At 36.4% G+C, this 18295-nt stretch overlaps 1 protein-coding gene across 1 annotated transcript in view; it reads left to right on the top strand.

Annotated features, from left to right (window-relative positions):
- The window catches only part of LOC102688017 (hippocalcin-like protein 1), a 63079-nt gene that overhangs the window by 39598 nt on the left and 5186 nt on the right, over positions 1-18295 (top strand). Inside the window, exon 2 of the mRNA XM_006626043.3 lies at positions 14247-14645. Coding sequence (XP_006626106.1) covers positions 14268-14645 — 378 coding nt within the window. The 5' untranslated portion in view covers positions 14247-14267. The remainder of the gene's footprint in view (positions 1-14246; positions 14646-18295) is intronic.

Genomic DNA, 18295 nt, shown 5'->3' with positions numbered 1-18295 from the left:
ACACTCTAAAATTAGCCTGTTTGGCAGGAACTGCACCAGTGGGGACCTCTGGAGTTCTGAAGTCCCATGCTGAAACGCTTGGGAAAACAATGTGTGAGTGCTTCAGTTTTCACATTTCTACAAGATAAGCAGAAACCACGAGTGAACAGGAGGATTAAATGTCACACTAGAGAAGGTCAGAGAAGTAGACTTTAAAGAGAATCAAACAAACAAGGGCTGAAGTGCCTGAACACTGCCCAACAACAAGTCAGTAATCTAAAAAGTGCTGTCCCTTCAGGTTGTGTCATGTCTTTCTCCTTTGATGTTTTTAAATGGCTGAAAGAAAGTGCAGCTACTAATGCAGTAAGACATTTTAGTTAAGGGTTGTGGTCTAGAAAAGTAGGGATTGGCATCTAACATGGTCATGTAACATGGACATACTGTATATTGCTTCTCTGAAGTTAGCACACTGGTACCAAAAAATGAGGCTGGTGTCACAGTAAAACAACTGAAAAACTAAAATCAAAATTGAAACATAGCTTTTTTTTGCCAACCCTCCACCCTACCTTAGGGATTAAATTAATGAAGGGAATTTGAACTACAGCTAAAAGCACAGAATTGTAATATCCCCGAATTAAATTGTGGCCTGCATATAATCGAACCAGCAATTACATTACACATAGTGCAGCAGTTCTTTTCTGCACGTTCCCATTCTTTAAAAAGAAGAAAGTAAAATAAACTGCTTAATGTGTTTTGCTGAATATCCAAATCCTACACTTTTCTTTCAGTGAATCTTGTCTTTTCTTTGTGGCTAAATAAAAGCTGAGGTTGCTTTTTATGCACAAATAAGGTTCTTGGCAGGTCTCCTGTTGGCAGCACGCTGTTGGAAAATTGTGTCTGTTGTGATGCTGATGAGCCATAAAGCAGGCTGGTGCAACTGTGGTGAACTCCAGCTCAGTCATCTCTATTATTCATCCCTACTGCTAGGCTCTTTGCATTCTTTGTTCTGTGCGTTGGCTGTGCTAACTGCTCCTGTTTCTTTGTTGTAAAAACGTAAAAGTCTCAAAATGGAGCCTGGCTGCTCTTTTAGTTTGCACAATATTTTTCTTTATGGAAAGGATGTTGTGATGAAATCTTGCAAGCATTTAGAGAGCACTTTTCGTCCAAAACAGTATAAAAAGGACTTTGGAGATGATAGGGGACTTCATCCATCACATCTATGAAACCTGCTGGACTGGCGCTCTGCAGGAGCAGGGTTGGAGACCCTGTGCTATTGTATTAAAAACCATACTGTAGGTCTACATATTCACTTTTCACTACTCTTAAGCTTTGTTAGATCTGCTTATATGGTCCCTATAGAATGTCTGCTTTCCAAGGTAACACTTATTGTGGCCTAACAGCTTGAAATCAAGACTCATTAAATCAAAATGTATTTTACCTTTATTTACACATTGTAATACACAACTTCAAAGTGAAAAACAAATGCTCAGACATTCTGAAAAGTAAAAATGGGTTGGATATTTGTACATACCCCTTAGTGATGCAATTGTGAAAGAGTTTTGGTGTAACCTGTCGATTCCAAATATCACACAACAAGCTAATTAGTCTGTCTGTTATTGGAACTCTACAGAGTGACGATGATGACTCTGAGGAAGCATGTTTAAGGATGGTACCACTGGAGACACGGGTTCTCTGCAAGAATCTGAGTTTAATAAAATATTGAACTACAAATCCTCTTGAGGTCCAAGGTACCCTGTTCAGTACTTCTTTGAATCTTTTATTTAGGTTGTGAGAGAAGCAATGGGCAGATGGTACATGTCCAGGTTACTGCCAGATGAAGTGCGTTTACTTTCTCTTTAATTATGTACATTGTCGTTCTGACTCATTGGGAGAAATTATTCCACAAAATAAACACAGGCATCCCTTTCCATTTTAAAAATAGACTTGTGTCTTCTGTAGAACATCATTACCTTTTTCACACAAAGGCTGTGTTGAATTATTGTTCATTTTGTCATGTTCAAAGAATTGTGCACTTGTTAAGCTTCCTAAAACTTCCCAGTAGTTTACAGGACTTACCACTGTTAAGCAAGTTAAGCAAGGCCTAGTCAGTCCTGAGACTGAATCCCAAAGAAAAACCAGGCGGCTGCTGCAAGTACAGTAGTTGACCAGTAGTTGGCGCTTTTCTCTCTTGGAAGGATTTTCCATGAACACACTGCCTTTGTGTGGTGACTTGTCTATGAGAGGCATTGCTCTGTAGTTGAGATGTTAAACTGTGGTCCTGACTACAGTACTTGGTCATTTAAGATTTGATGGGACTTTCCATAAGAATAGAGCTAACCCCAGTTTGATGTCTGTGTTTATTATGAAGTTCCTTCATAATTCAACTGAATTTGTTGTTCGTCAGGCAAAGGATGGCTGTCGAGTGTCTTTCAGGAATGCACTGTCCTTCTGTGGTGGATGGAGTGGGTCCCCTTTAAGTCAGTGCTTTTGAGATTCTTTTTACATAACGTGATGCATAAATGCAATATTATTAGTAGTTATTAAAAAGATTATTTGATCAAGGCATCCAGAATCTATGCACCATGATGTCTGCATTAACATGCTGTGCTTTGAAGCAGGAATCACACAGGTTTCCTAGTCTTTTTCTGTCTTCTGGTGCCAAAGACAAGTTTCTACATTTGAAACAAAGAAAATATTTCTGTGATAGGGTCTGATGAAACCAAAATAATCTTGTTTTGAAGGTTTCTAAGCACTACATTTGCAATTTCCTCTGCCTTCCTTTTTGGCGTTGTGGGTGTTTCAAAAACCAGACCGAATCCCATTTCACCTATCTCTCTCTCTTTTTTTAAACATGACAGCCTCCTTTCAAGCTTCTTTACAACCTTAATGTGAAACTGCTGTCAAAGAGTGAGCCCACTCTGTTTGAGAACTTAGCCGTCCTCCACTAAATGTGCTGGTTGACTGATGCTAAAAATATTAAGGAACAAATGAAAAGGCTGAACTTTGAGTTATGGTCTGCCGAACAAGCTTCCTTCTGAAACGCCTTGTCATTTACGCCTTGGTTCTGCTTCTACAAAATCAATACCCACAGAGAAGGAGAGCTGTGGGCTCATCCAGTCTAGTCCCTCGCTCACATCCCTTCCTTCCTGTGACAAACAGAAAGCAGCAGAGCCAAATTACATTCACTCCCACCAGGATGATTCCACATTCTGTGTCAGAGGTGTAGAGCAAAAGGCAGTATCAGTGGTATACTGTATACACTGACATTAGTGTAAATAAAATGGGATCTGTATAATAGGGGCACTATCTGTTGGTCAGTTCAGATATTTTTGTTAAGCTTCTGCACTTATCACACACTCTGAAATAAAGGCTTCTATATTTAATTTGCAGGCAATGAAGATCTAACAAAATACATTTTGCTCTCTACGATCCCCTGAAAACTGATTACATAGCTAAATAAAGGATGAAAACTGTACAGTGATAAATGTTTTTTTATGTACAGGTTTTTTTAAAGTACTTTGTCTTTCTTTATTTGAACCACGGTTAATCAATTCTTTAAGATTCATTTTGTATTCCTGTCAAAATGGTATGGTAACACATTCATTGTTCATTTTTAAGTACAGTATAAAGCTGTTGTTTTATCCGAAGTGTGTTTATAAAACTGGAAAAATGCTTTGCACAAAAACTAATATACTAGAATAGTATACCACAAATTTAAGAGTACAAATTACACACAATGCAAGGTACCGAAATTAGAGCAAATTTGCATTTAAGCATTTATGTTGTTTTTTAACAGCCTTTCAGTTGTTGATAGCTGAGATCACAGAGAATTATAACAGGAATCACAGGTCCTAGGTTTTGTAGCTGGTAATTTTCTAAGCTGACAACAGCTTCCTATATTTGCTTTTCATAACGATCCAAATGTGTTAATATTTAGTCAGCTATTAACACATTGCTTTAATAGTAACATTTTAAATATTCTTTCGAACTGTAGAAGTAAATAAAACAATTTATTTTTATTGTTTGGAAACGAAGACTAAGAAGCTCCTCTTCTTTTTTGAGATGGTAATAAAGTTCAGTTGCTTGACAAACTGCTTTTTTTTCCTTGTCAGAGAGAGACAGAGGTAGCTGAGGTGTTCTTGATGGGGGTTTGCTGTTAGTGAATCAAAAGAACATCTATAACATGTTATTTAGTGCTGTCTCAAGACGCCTGTTTTGGAGCTCCTCTGTCTGCAGTAACAATTGAAGACGGCTGTAAATCAAAATAGATAAGAGGAAAAATCACAAATATTATTTATTGGTTATGTTGGACTGACACAGGCTGCCTGTGGAAGTATTTACAGTATATGCCCTTCAAAATCCAGAAGAGAGACCAAACCACTGTAGATTTGTTATGTTCACAAAGATTCTTGCTATACTGGTACAGTACGTACAGGACAGGACAGGTTTGATTCTGCACTGGAGTGTTTTCTAAGCAGAGTTCACTTCCTGTTCCTGGGGTAATTTTCTGGTGCTCTGGTTTCCTCTCACCTCTCAAAGGCATGCTGGCCTCTAGATTGCCCCACTGTTTTTATTCTGTTTACACAACACCAGGATGGCCTATCCTTGAACTCCAGAATTATAATAATAAAATAGCTAAACAGAAACCTGCTCCCTCATGAATCAGGAGCAAGCACAACACCTATCCCAGAAGCACAAGGCACAAAGCAGGACTACACCTTGAACAGGACAACAGTCCAAATGCAGAGTACAGGCACATGTGCAGACAGGGACAATTTGGTAATGCCATTTAACGTAGCCAACATGTCTTTTGGAAGATGGGAGAAGGGGTTTTGTAATATAACTGTTCCATGGGGAGTCTGACAGTCAATATCTTGTCTTGCTACAGTATGTGAGTCTCTTAAGCCTAGTTGATAAAATAAGAGATCTGTCTGACTGAAAAAAAAAGGTTAGTCGAGTGCATCCCCTTACTCATTTCTGACTAACCACGAATCTTTATTACTTCCTTTTCTCTTTATGTCTTTTGTCTTTTTCTCTCCAGCCCTGCCCTTTCTAGGCATTTCATTTTTGGAGAGATTTGGTGCTATCTGTAGATATAGTTCTGTATTGATGGATTTTAAACAGACTTAGGAGTTTAAACTGAACATCTAACTCTGTCGCTTACCAATATCTGACACTTTAACAAAATACATCCACTGAAGTCTTTAAACTGGCATTTCATTAAATTTGATCATAATTTAGATTGTCCCTAATAATGCAGTATGGTATTTGTGTTGCTTGAAGGTGGGGGCCGTTATTTATGTTGCCATGGAGTGGCTAAGTGGAGGTACGGTACAGTACTAACACAGCCTGCAGCATTCCATCTTGAATTTTGTAGAGGAAAAAGAATATTGACAAAGTCGCAGGACTCCTCTCTGGAGGGGAGAATTGGATATAAATTCATTTTTTTATTTTTTGGATAAGGGAGTATGTTTTTTTTACTGTACTGACAGGCTTTTCTTTGACTGGTTTCATTGTTGAGCAAGTACTTCAAAATTAATAAACTTGAAAACAAATCCATTGAGCTTTTTTTTTTCAGCACTTTTTTTGTTCACAAAAATACTTTAAAGAAATGTATCAGTAAATGAAGGACAAACACCGAGTACAAAAGCAAAAAGTAAATTAAATCTGAAATTTGATCTGTAATGAAGACTTTTTACAATTATGTTAGCTGGACATGTATAGGACATAGTTATATGTAAAGCCTTATCTTACCCTCTTCATGCAAGTGAAAAATTACAAGTAATTTCACATAGTATAGATTGCCTCTCATTTAACTTTAAGCTAAATAAATGCTTTCTAGGAATTATTTTAGCATGACCCATGTGTATGTATGTGTAATGTGTTTAGAGTTACAAGTAATTTTGTGTTTCCAACTTCAGATTAGATGCACCAGTTACATGTACTGTATGTGCATGTATCTATCTCTTTTCTTGACTTCATATCTGCCTCTTTGGGGAGTGCCTTGGGAGACTTGTAAATTTAGAGATGCCTTCGTTTTGCATAACCAGTTTCTGTCCTCCTGTTTTCTAACTAAAGAAATCTCCATTTTAAATGTGACAAAAAAAAGTAGAGTGGTATATGATTTTTCTAAAGCTGTCCACCTTTAAGATGATAGCTTTACATAAACCAGATCGTTACATTAGACTCCAGAACAATTTCGGACATCAGATGGCAATCTCTGAACCTTTTTTTGTGAGATTAAAATTACTGCATCCTCACCTTTGTAATGCAAGCTTGTTTTTTCAAAAGGTTATAAAGAAAAGAACAAAAAAAAATAGACGTCTGCATATGATACGATAAGCTTGTTGACTCACACTTTAACTTAGATCTGCAAATATACAGTATTTTTTATATCTGAGTTCAGCAATTTTGCTCATTTTACCGCACATTCAAAAATTACAATACGGTCTTTGTCTTTTTCCCGTTTTGTTAAAAGTACATTTCAGTTACCTTTTTTATACTGTACTGAATGAAAACTCTTACCAGTTCTGCAAATTTGATTTATCATACACTATGTTTTTTTTTCTGTTTATCAAACAGTGTTTATCAGAATCAAATAATACAGTACACTCGGAATTTATGTGCTCTCAGTTTAAGCGGTCGCAGCTTTACGTGGTCTGCTCCCGAAAATAAAAAATATTGAAAAGATGCTTCATTCTCTGATTAATTTGTCAAGTACTCTTACAAGGGCTGGATAGTGAACAGATAAAAGGCTCTTATTAACTTTTACTGGTTTTATACTTATATTTAATATTTTGTATTACTGTAAGAGGGTAGTAGGGTTTTTTATATTGATTATAGGGTAAAATGTGACTATGTGAATTTGGCTTTACAGTACGTGCTACTCAAATTCCCTAACCCCAGCCTCGATTGCGAGTTGACTGTTCTTTTGAAACTCAAGATACTAGCAAGCACTGAAAAATGCAGGACTCTTAAATTATGATGAATACAGAATTTAAAGTTTTATTACAAATGTACTTGCAAAAATAGTTTTACTCGCTTTACCTTTTTACTGAAAATGAATGTTGTCTGCATTAATCAGTCCTTGATTCTTAAATTAATTGTTGTGCTTTTTAAATGCAGAACTATAAGTATTGTTCACTAGTCAAATATTAGTACCTTCTTAAATTTGAATAAAACATGAGAATCAATTTGCCAATACCATAACATAGATAAGAATGAGTTTGCTCTCTTCAAAGGCTCTGATATTATAACAAAGAAAATTTAATTTTTTGATGGCCTGAGAAATGTTATTTTTGCTTTAACATGTTAGTAAAAATATATTGTTTACAGAACTGAGGAACAGAGGAAGTATTAAGCATTAAGGCAGTGAAGAGTATTAAAAAACAGTACATTCAACTGAAGCTTTATTATCCCTCAGAGGAAAGCAGAGTCCAGAGTCCAGCACAACAAAACAACAAAAACATCACCAACAAAGAGTTCCGGATAATCATATTTCAGGACATAAAATAATAATTTGACATCATTTAAGAATTTCAGATTACACAATTCTTTAGAACCCTCTGTTTATAAACTGTTTATAGGTGTTGCTATGGCAGAGTTGGGCTTGCAGTGCAAAATAGTTTGATCTTGGTCATGTCATTGGCATCTTAATATATCACAAAAACTGCAGTTTGTCTGTGCGTACAAGTGTTTAAATTTCCTTTTACAAATCCTGTAGGCATTGTTATAAATAAACCAGAAATAATCACATTTCATGGCATTTGTTTTTTGCATAATTAAAGATCTCAGCTATTTCCCTGCAAGAAGAAACTGTTCAGTCAGATGAAAATTATGTTTGAGATTAGAAGTTAGATCTCAGCTGTTTTTCCTTGACTAAGATTAATTAAAGACACTCGTTTACTGTACATATATACGAATGCTTGCAGTATTCTGTGTAAAATGTGGGCAACATGTTGCTTTTCTCCATTGTTTTAATTACTCCTCAAGATGAATGCCACTCTACTTTCATGCAGCAAAAGCACGGCTGAAGTAATCCTGAGCCTATGGGAACACAGTACCCACCTCAGATAGGAAGGATCACAGTTTCAACAGTGGACATTGTTATTTGAGAATATCTCTTGGAGCCACTGGTTCAATTAGCTTGGATATCACCAGAGCAGTGCGTTCAGTGGGCACTGATAAAGTCCATGTCTGGGGATGGAGTGAGTCATCAAGGCCTAAGGCTTGGCTCCACTGAAGGCCGAGGCAGGGAAAAGTCTTCCTTCGATAGCTCACCAGCAGAATCTTTTAGCCATTTCTCTCCAAGAGAAGTCAGTAGGCTAAAGCACTATTCTTAATGAGAGAGCCTGTCACTCAGCCAGGGAAAGGGAGAAACTTGTGGTCACCTAACGCATTAACTGGCATCTGTATCAGAGTAACTGAAAAGCACTTACTGGAATCTTCCTAATGTTTTTCCATTCCTTAATATGCTAATACAAATGTTTAGATCAGTTATGCTACTCTATGTCATCCACTTTTTCCTGTTAGGTAGGAAACTCAGTCTTTCCATTAATCTGGACTATTCCCTGATTCATCCTCACATCTGTTTCTACTGCCTTGTAATATTATGGAAAATATTTTTTCAGCTAGCTCTGCCTCCATCTGATTTTAATAAGTGTCGCCACTTCTTATCCTGAATTTTTTTTGCATCATGATGTACTACATGGGTGAACTTTCTTTAAAGGTGTAAGTTCTTCCTACACCTCAGTAAGTTCTTAATATGTGGTTCATTATATATTTTTGCCAGATAGCGTTGTTATTACTGTTATTATTTTTTCACATGCTCACATAGTGCTACTAAATCAAACCTCACAAAATATATTATATTTTTTACTGGTATAAGTCAAGTGCGTTTAGGACACCTTAGAAGAATCAGATAAAATCACTCATCATAATAAAAAAACATGAAAGACACTGAAGAAGATCAAAACAGTTGTCAGTAGGGCATTTTGACCTACTAAATTAACTAATTTTTACATTATATTGGCTTTTCTGGTTTCACTTCAATGTAAGTTTATTATAAATTGCAGGTTCATCTATACTAAATATTGCTTTCCAGCAATACAAATGTACGTTGTTCTAGGCTAATAAGTGCATTTCAGAGGGTTACAAAATCATACCATGTAGCAAACTGTGTTCAGACACACAGTATCTCACCCCTATAGCAATGTTATGACTGAGGCAGATAGAATCCCCATTTCATTTGAAACATAATAAGATTTAGATGAGCAATTTCCGTAAATTGGTTTGCTTGGATTTGGCAAGAAATGGAAATGGGCTGATGATAATTTTATGCAGAAAAAGGCAGTGGTGACTCATATGAATAATTATATGCTTGTGAAGCCAATGAATAATAGAAAACACTCTTCATTCAATTAAAACAGGAAGGAAAGGTTTCCACTGTTAACAAAGCACACAAAGGAAGTTTTATGAACCGCGCCAAATGTAGCTCTTGCAATTTTACTGTCAGCAGTTCAATATTTTTATTTTTAACTGGCGCGATGCTGTTTACTCCGTAGTTAATTACAGCTCTTAGAACCCTGATTAGGGGTATAGGTATATACATGTAATATGGCTGGAAATATCTCTGTTTTACATGCTAATGAGTCTGTAAGCAAACACTTTGTAATGAGCAGTCTTGAGCTAAAAATTCCAATGAACAAGGCTGGTATTAAGTGAGACATCGACAGTCAATTGATGTATAAAAAAAAGTCAAAATGGTAATTGAGGAAAGTCACAGAGGTCTTTGTTCGACTGAAACAGCTCATTTAAAAGTTTAAAATGAGAATGGAACGCCAGCCGCAGGAGCTGTAATTTGTGCCTCCTAGCTTAATAAATCATACATTGGCCAATGGGGTTATAACAAGCCAAGAGCTTATGAAAATTGTTTTTGTATATGTTAATGGAAAGATGCTGTGAGATCTTCCTGTCTCATTGTCAGGGCTGGGATGCATGAAAGTACAAGCTTCGGCAGTAGTTTCTGTGATGAATTGCGTAATAGGTGGTCCACAAATGACTTCCCTGGTAGTGTAGCTGATGTCTTTAGTTATGTTTTATAGTACTGCATAATTTTACCATTTTTTGCGCTTTAGAACAGGCTCTGGTATGCTACAACCTCAAAAGGAATAAATTGTTTTTTAAACATGGAGTGATGGGTCACTCGCTCTTTGAGTTGACTGGAAAGAGAAAAATGCATTGCACTTTGTCACAGTGCCAGTCTTCAGTGTACAGAATTTCAAGCAAAAAATGCTTTATTTAACGTTGCATGGTAATGGTATTGCACAAGGTAGCTGGTGATGGAACAGCATGAGCAGTTTGTCAGAAAGACAGTTTTGATCTGTTGCCATTATAATATAGACATTATTAAAATACTAGAAGCATGATCAGTATTACAATGATTGATTATTACATTTGGGAAATGAATGTGCTTTTGAATTCACTCTTCATAATGTATAGAAAAAAGGGTATTTTTCAACTTGTGCAGCTTAGAGAGAATAGGCTGCGTCGCCCCAAAAGCCTGGCTGCCTGATTACAGAAAGGAAGCTTCAGATATCGTGTCAATCATTGTGGAAATCTGAATAGGAGCTGGCTAAAATGTTTTTTTGGATGGGCGTGGCTAAAATGCCTTCTGCTTCTTGATTGATTTGGGTGGAGCTGAATTAGAGGTTACCTCTCGGTATTCATCTAGGGGACCCCTGATAGTGCTTGGAGACAAAGGGGAAGGGAGTCTCAACTCGAGCAGCATCTATAATCAACACCGTGAAACAATCTGCAGTTGACAAGCAGTTCTGCTCCTTTTAGATTTTGTGATAATTTACAACATTTGACACAGTAACAGATGGCAGATTGCCCTTTAAACTGGGGATTCTTACAAAAAGGGATATTTTGAAAAGGGGTCCCCCACAGAGAGAAGATTGAAAATCCCTGGGTTAATGGATGACAAAACTTTCTTTTGTAGATCATTACATTATTAGTAAATTACATTTTTGTATAAAAAACTAAGAACACAATGTTAAACCACAAAAAATAAGTGATGTATGGAATATTTAAAAAGAGATGTCCTGATGCATAATGAAAATGCAACAGTCTGTTCTGTACCAACAGCTCACTGGGGATGCACATACTGTTATTTACATTTGAAATAGGTTTGTTGATTGTTTGAGCAGTACTCTTCCCTGGGATAACAAAATGCTGATCAAGTCATATGATTTCATGAAACTGACAGGTGCTCAGTGTTCAGTCTTTTAATTGAGTTAACATTGCCAAAAAGGAGCAAACACATTATTTTAATTAAAGCAAGAGCAGTGAAAGACATGAACGTCTTATATAATGAGGATGCCTGGTTGTTGCTGGCTTAACTGCAGCTAGTTAGTGGTCTGTGTCTGAATGGATATGGAGAATGAGATCAACAATCAGTGCAGTGCAGAAAACCTGACTCTGTGAGGAACGGGTCATGTTCCTAGCAAGCCCTGACCATTACATATGTTTGATCCATCTCCATAATGGATCAAAGCTGCAGTGACTTCTCTATGAGAAAGTCCAGAGTAATAACATGCACATCAGCAGAATAACTGTGGACTGCTGTCTGCATGAAGACGATCCACCTGCCAGAATCCCATTGGGATTGCATGAAAATGCCAGATAACAATTAAAAATGCTGACAGAGAGAAGTGGGGTATTTTAATACCCCTTCAAGGGAAACTGCAGTCCCAGGTTCCCAGTCCAGGTATGATACCTCAATTAGAAAATTCATTGACAGCTTTGTGAAAGTATTGTATGGTCCCATGTTGTGGCAAACTGCTGGTCTCACGCAAATTGTAACGTAAAGCAGTCCTTCCTCCTCACTAGGGTCTAGCAACTTTTCTAGCAAAAAGGGGAAACCCGGTCTCCAATCAATGTTGATTCTTTTCTGGTTTTCTCAACTCATGTACATATTTTAAACAATGCCTCACTGTTGAGCTGTTAAGCATTTGGCTGTACAGAACATAGTGATCGCACACAAAACAGGATTGGATCAGTAGTAAGTCAAGCTGTTTCCTTTTCCAAGGGATATTCAACTAGCCAAGAGTTGGGTAATATGGGCACTGATGCTGGTCCCATCGACAAGTTTCTTGACAAGGTCCAGCTCGAATAAGTACAGGTTGTGCAGGAGACATTTCAAAGCAGAAATGTTCCCATGTGATCTACATGTGAGTTAACCAGTAGCATTTGTCGGTAATTTGTTTCAAAGTCCAGAATGTTGAATTCAGTTCACACTCATTAAAATTAAAATTGGCAGTCTAGATAAGGTATCTATAAAACGTTGCCTTGTATGTGCCAGTTTCATAACATTATATATAAATCAATCAAGTGGCAAAATTAGTCTAAAGCATGTGCTTTATTGCAACAGAAATACAAAAACTTGTGCTCAAACCATATGCATTTCTACCATTCTTGCTCATAAAAAGCAAACAACTAAACGAGAATGCAAAAAGGGTGATATCAGTGCTTTACAGTATATCTATCTATCCTCGTGATTTAAGTGATCGTTTTTATCATAGTTATGTTGAAGACCTAAGTTAAGATATTAATTAAATATGGTTTTATGACTAAGAGCAATATTTCTGCTGGATTAAAAGAGATGTATTCACAAGTTGTTTACAATGTACAGTAATAGGGCTGCTTCACATCAGAGCAAGATTTGTTGTCTCGTTCGTTGTGGACAATGATGGCAATATGGCGCTGCACATGCCTGGAAATTGTGTCTATGTTGTTGTGTAAATTGGAGGTTACCATGGACTTTGTACTTTTACTGTGGTTTGAAATGCACTCATCGGTGTAAATGCAATGTAAAAATAGTGTTGCAGTTCCCCTGGCAGACCTGATGGAAGAATGATGCTTGTGGAGTTGTCAGTCAGGGTGGGAGTTATGTGGACTGTTGCATTGTCCAATACTAGAAATATGGTGGAAGTATGATGGCATGCGGAGGAAGTTCATTTAACACAGGAACACCTTTTATGCTGACTGAGTGCCATCTTACAGCTCAACAATCCATTGAGAAAACACTTGAGCCAGTAGTTTTCTTCTTTCCTGCAAGCCAAGCTTTCACCTTGAGAGCATGTTACATTTCATACTGAGAACATTTTTCTTCAGCATTTGTGTTTGGATATCTGTGTTTAAAACATTTAATGGCATTCATTAGATCAGCACATTGTGCTTGTACTTCAGTATAGCAGTCACGAGAGGTGCAGATTTTATTACTAATACACTTTCACCCTATACTTTGAAGCAGAAAAGGCAGTGATCAAGGAAAGGAATGTTTTCCCCTCCTACCCACCCTTTGTCATTTAATTTTCATGTCTCCTTTTTGTTTCCTTGCAATTGAAGGTGGGTTTTCCATATGTGCGGATTTTATTTGCTTGCCTGTTTTCGTGACTGCTGACAGTTGCCTCTTACATACCTCAGAATCTGTGATCAAGAGTTCGGTTGTTCTGAAGCTGAATTATTTGTATGTACTCTGCTGTGTTACTGTAGCCTTGGAGCATAAATTAATTTTAAGAGTGGTGTAACCTTTAAAGATCATGCTTTGCAGTAGTATATATATATTTTTTTTTAATCCAGATGTTTTTCATCCACAAGCAATTAAGTGGCAGTTGGAGCCCTGTATACAGCTAAGGAAGAGGTGACTCACGCCACGCTCTTGCTTTTCTAGTTCTGAGCTGTTTAATTTCATGCCTTTTAATGAGTCGTGGAATATCCTGATGTTTAAATTGTTGTTTTTTTCGCTCATTCACTTCAAATGCTCATACTAAAAAATTCTATGTGACTCAGATGAGATGAAAAAATTACCTTATGAAAGGTAACTTACCAGAATGAATTTTCTCTCCCTGCTGATGGGCGCTGACTCCCTGAGTCCTGTGCTCCAGACACCCAAGGAAGTGAGCAAAGTAGCACCGGGTCTATAAATGTGCAGAAAAGGAAAATAATTTACATTAATATAAGAGTATAGATGCAATAATCACATCCTGGCCTACTTAAATAATACAGTATTTCTTAGGTTTTTTAATTCATTTGCTTTTGATTAAACTATTGACAAAACTTTTTGATAGGCAGTGAATTAATGTTCTATGAAAGCTTTGTGAAAAGATCTGAGTTGAAACAAAACAACTCTTTCTCCTTTCTGTTTTGGCCCAGACTGATCCAATCTATCTTATTGATGGAATTTTTTTTCTTCTCGTTTGAAGGACTAGACGACGTGTCCAAGGATGGGGAAGCAGAACAGCAAACTGCGTCCAGAGGTGCTGAACGATCTGAGAGAGAACACCGAATTCACAGACCACGAGCTGCAGGAGTGGTACAAAGGCTTCCTCAAAGACTGCCCTACTGGACACCTAACTGTCGACGAGTTCAAGAAAATCTACGCAAACTTCTTTCCTTACGGAGACGCCTCCAAGTTCGCTGAGCACGTATTCCGCACGTTTGACACGAACGGGGATGGGACTATAGACTTCCGGGAGTTCATTATCGCACTCAGCGTCACGTCGCGGGGCAAACTGGAACAGAAGCTGAAGTGGGCATTCAGCATGTACGACCTGGATGGCAATGGGTACATCAGCCGGGCGGAAATGCTCGAGATAGTGCAGGCAAGTCAAACCTCTTTGCGTTTTCTTTTTTCTGTGAAAGTTCTTCTTCAGGTGACTTCAGATTATCAGAAGAAAGCCAAGAGAGTTAGGCGTCAAAGACGAAGCTTTCTCAATATGGTCAAAATAATATTGGGGAGTAAAAATGCATAAATCTCCATTTGACTTTTTGAAAGTCTTTGCATCCCCTGAACAGGTAATGTTTCACTCTTTTAAAATATACCAAATATTTCCTAAAGATGAACAAGCACTCATTAGCATATATCTATATGAGTGTGATTAAAACAATCTGAATGATTTATCCATACTCACAATCATGTTTAGATGTTTAGTTCTGTTTTATTTCCACAAATAGAGGAAATTCTAAATTAGAAATATTTTTGCTATTGTTTAGTAATAATACATTTTATTTTACGTAACACCTTTAAAAGCATCTTCTCAAAACATCTAAGATGGCACAGTTATCCAGACAGCTTGTGTCCCATCTTTTGCTCTTGTGTCCAACACCCAAAGTTTGAGTTCAAATTATCAAAGGCCTGAAAGTAGTACCTGAAATGGTTTAATCATTAAAGAAAAGCATACAGAAAAAATAACTTTCTGAAGTTATTTAGAAAGGACAGAATCTAATTAAAGGAAAGGAGTAGAATGAATTGCAAACAGATAAGAAACTGATATTAAAAAAAGATATTAGCCTGAGAGAGTGAGAAAAGAATTTTGCAATGAAGGCTAAAATATTAAGATTTTTTTCTCAGTACTGAAAGAGCAAAAGAGCAGTAAAAGATTAAATGAAGAGTCTTGGACATAAAATAGGGAAACTTTTAGAAAGGAAGGCTGATTTCTTAAATGAATATTTCAGATGTTCACAAAGGAAGAAATCATCATTATGCCTCTTACTGTGGAAAAAGAAAGTTCTAAATTAAATGGTATTAGCATAATGTTATAGGTACTAGAAACACTTAAGATAAACCTCCCGGGTCTCTAAATTCTACCAATTATATTTAAAATGAGATGGTATTCATTGGTTGTTAGCAAAACGCTTTTAACAGTCATTTGCAAGGGGGTAAAACCTATTGACTGGAAAATTGAAAATATCCAACCACTTAAAGGGTGACAAAACTTTGCCATGTAATTATCGTAATTGGTGGATAGTCAACATGGCTTTAGTAGAGGTGTTAGAGTTCCTCTGAACTAGCAACCACAGTAATGAATGCAAACGGAAAGTAAAATCTGCTATATTTAGATTTTGATAAAGTACTTATTACAGGTGGTAGACATTCAAGGAGATACATGTATTTAGATTAGGAACTGGCCAATGAGTAGAAAACAATACAGGAGATGGTGAATGCTCTGAGTGTGGTGATGTAAGTAGTGGAACAAAGACTGGATCTGTGCAAGGACCACAGCTCTTCCTAATTTACTGTACATCACTAATCTACATTGTGGTGTAGTTAGCAAACTCGTTGTATGTAAGTATGTAAGAATATTGCAAAAGATAAAGCATAAATGTAAAATTGGAAACGCTGAGCTTGAGGAAGCTATAAAAATGACTTTGGTGATTGTTAACACACCATTTTCATCTCCTACACAGCATTGGGAAGCAATGAAAAGCAACAAGAATGTTAGGATAAATAGTTAAAAGTGTAGACATTCAATTGATAGAGATTGTCCACCTCACATGTGAAAATCAAGTCCTTGTCCATTTTGTGTAGAGACAGGTGAAGGTCCATGATTAAGTCATGAATTTACCTGCCAATTGCCAGTTCTCATTCCCATAATTGATAGCAGCTTTTCATTGCGTACATGCTTCTGGGAAGCAGGAACAAACAAAGTTGTGATATGTAGCACGATTGAAGCTTTGATTTAATCTACCCCTAAATCAAGCTGAATTTCAAACCTTGAATCTGTGCAGTTGAGCATCAGATATGTTTGCTTAAATCAGCCTTTTTACTTGGTGTAATGCCTTTTCCCATTTTCAAAATATATAATTACTGTTCTTGACAGCACCCATAGAGTTATAAATCACAGTTATTAGATTTTATTCAGTTCTCTAATATAATACTACCACCTCTGTCCACACTCAGTAGGATTAGCAGTTTTTCCCTGTCCTCCACATTCCTTTTCTACATTCGTGGATGACCCCATTACAATTTTTGAAAGCATGCAGATCCATTTTTTTGGTTAAGTATATCTAAAATTATAAATCCTTATTACTTTTATGCCACTTATAGGTATTATTACAGAAAGCTGATTAAATTGTTCATATTATACTTAATGGAGGGAGGATGATCTTAAGGTTGTATGTGGAGGTGAAAGTAAAATTTTAATAATGTAATCTGCAGTGCACAGTGTGAACATTGAACATGTTTTAAATATAATCACACTAGGAAAAACATGTGCTCCGCTCAGTACCAAATGATTAAGCATAGTAGAAGATTTGCCATTTTAAAAGTTAAAAGAAGTTTGTTCTGGTGAGAAAAAGGTAACAATATTCGCAATTGTCAAGTAAGCAGTATAGATCTCTATTTTATGGTATACACAGAATTATAGACTCATGTTATGTAACCAAAAATAATTTAATTTAAGAGATAATTTGCAAGTGGTCTTCTAGCACTTTTAAAGCCAAGATCTGTCTGTTTTTTTAAGCCTTAGGCAAAACATGCAATATTAGTGCTGAGATAATATTTAAGGTATCAAAATGATGTAATATGATTATCAGCCATTCAAAATTTTGGTTTAATACATTGCAGAAAAAAAACATTTACAGAGTTTGTCAATGAAACTAAATTTCTTAAATGAATAACTGTCTTTAGAAGGTTTATTTTACACATTTCTATACTAATAGGAGTTAAAATCTCAAACATTCATATTGAAACCAATAAAACAAATGCAATTAGAACCTCACTATATAGACTTATTTCTAACCATATACTGTTTAAAATAGCTGCTTAGTGCAGGTCTACTTCTGTTTTTAAATAGATAATATCCGTGGCTGTGTGTGAATGCACAAACATATTTGGGTTCTGTGGCTCTTTATACCTTTTCTACAAACATTGTGTCAGATCTTTTAAAATTGCATTCGTTTCAAGTTGAATTGTAATAGACAGTGTAGTAAAATAAAGCAGTCCTTGTTAGATGTTGATGTTGTAAACAGTAAATGTAAGGAAGTTACCTTAGTCTTAGAAATGTTCACTACAGTTTCAAAGAGACAATCTAAGGCTTAAGCTAGTCATTTTGAAGAAAGTCTTCCTAGTTCTTAATTGCCATATGTAACTGAAGATGTAAACCCCAGAACCCCTTATCAGATGTTACTGTAAAGGGAAATTAAGAGAGGTCCCCAATTAATTAAACCCTTTTTTAATTGTCAGAAGCAGTAGCTTGGTTATATTAAAGTCACACACTAGAGTCAAAAATGGCATTTGCCTTTTAATTACTTCACAGATGTTTATAGCACAGATGTTCAGTGACAATTTTTGAACGTGACATTTTACTGTGTCAAACTATAACTATCAGTTCCTAGCCGTCTTTATATTCCATGTTACAGGAATAAAAATGTTTCTGGGGTTTAGGTTGAGAGACTAAGCAGCAGAACAATAAACTATTGTGAGCCGTATTTATACATATTTAATAAAGACTGTTTGTAGTGTGTTTTAATT

Source organism: Lepisosteus oculatus, chromosome 2 (assembly GCF_040954835.1).
Source record: "Lepisosteus oculatus isolate fLepOcu1 chromosome 2, fLepOcu1.hap2, whole genome shotgun sequence".
Classification (NCBI taxonomy): Eukaryota; Metazoa; Chordata; class Actinopteri; order Semionotiformes; family Lepisosteidae; genus Lepisosteus; species Lepisosteus oculatus.
Note: the sequence above shows the minus strand (reverse complement) of the source record. Positions and strands in the feature narration are given on the sequence as shown.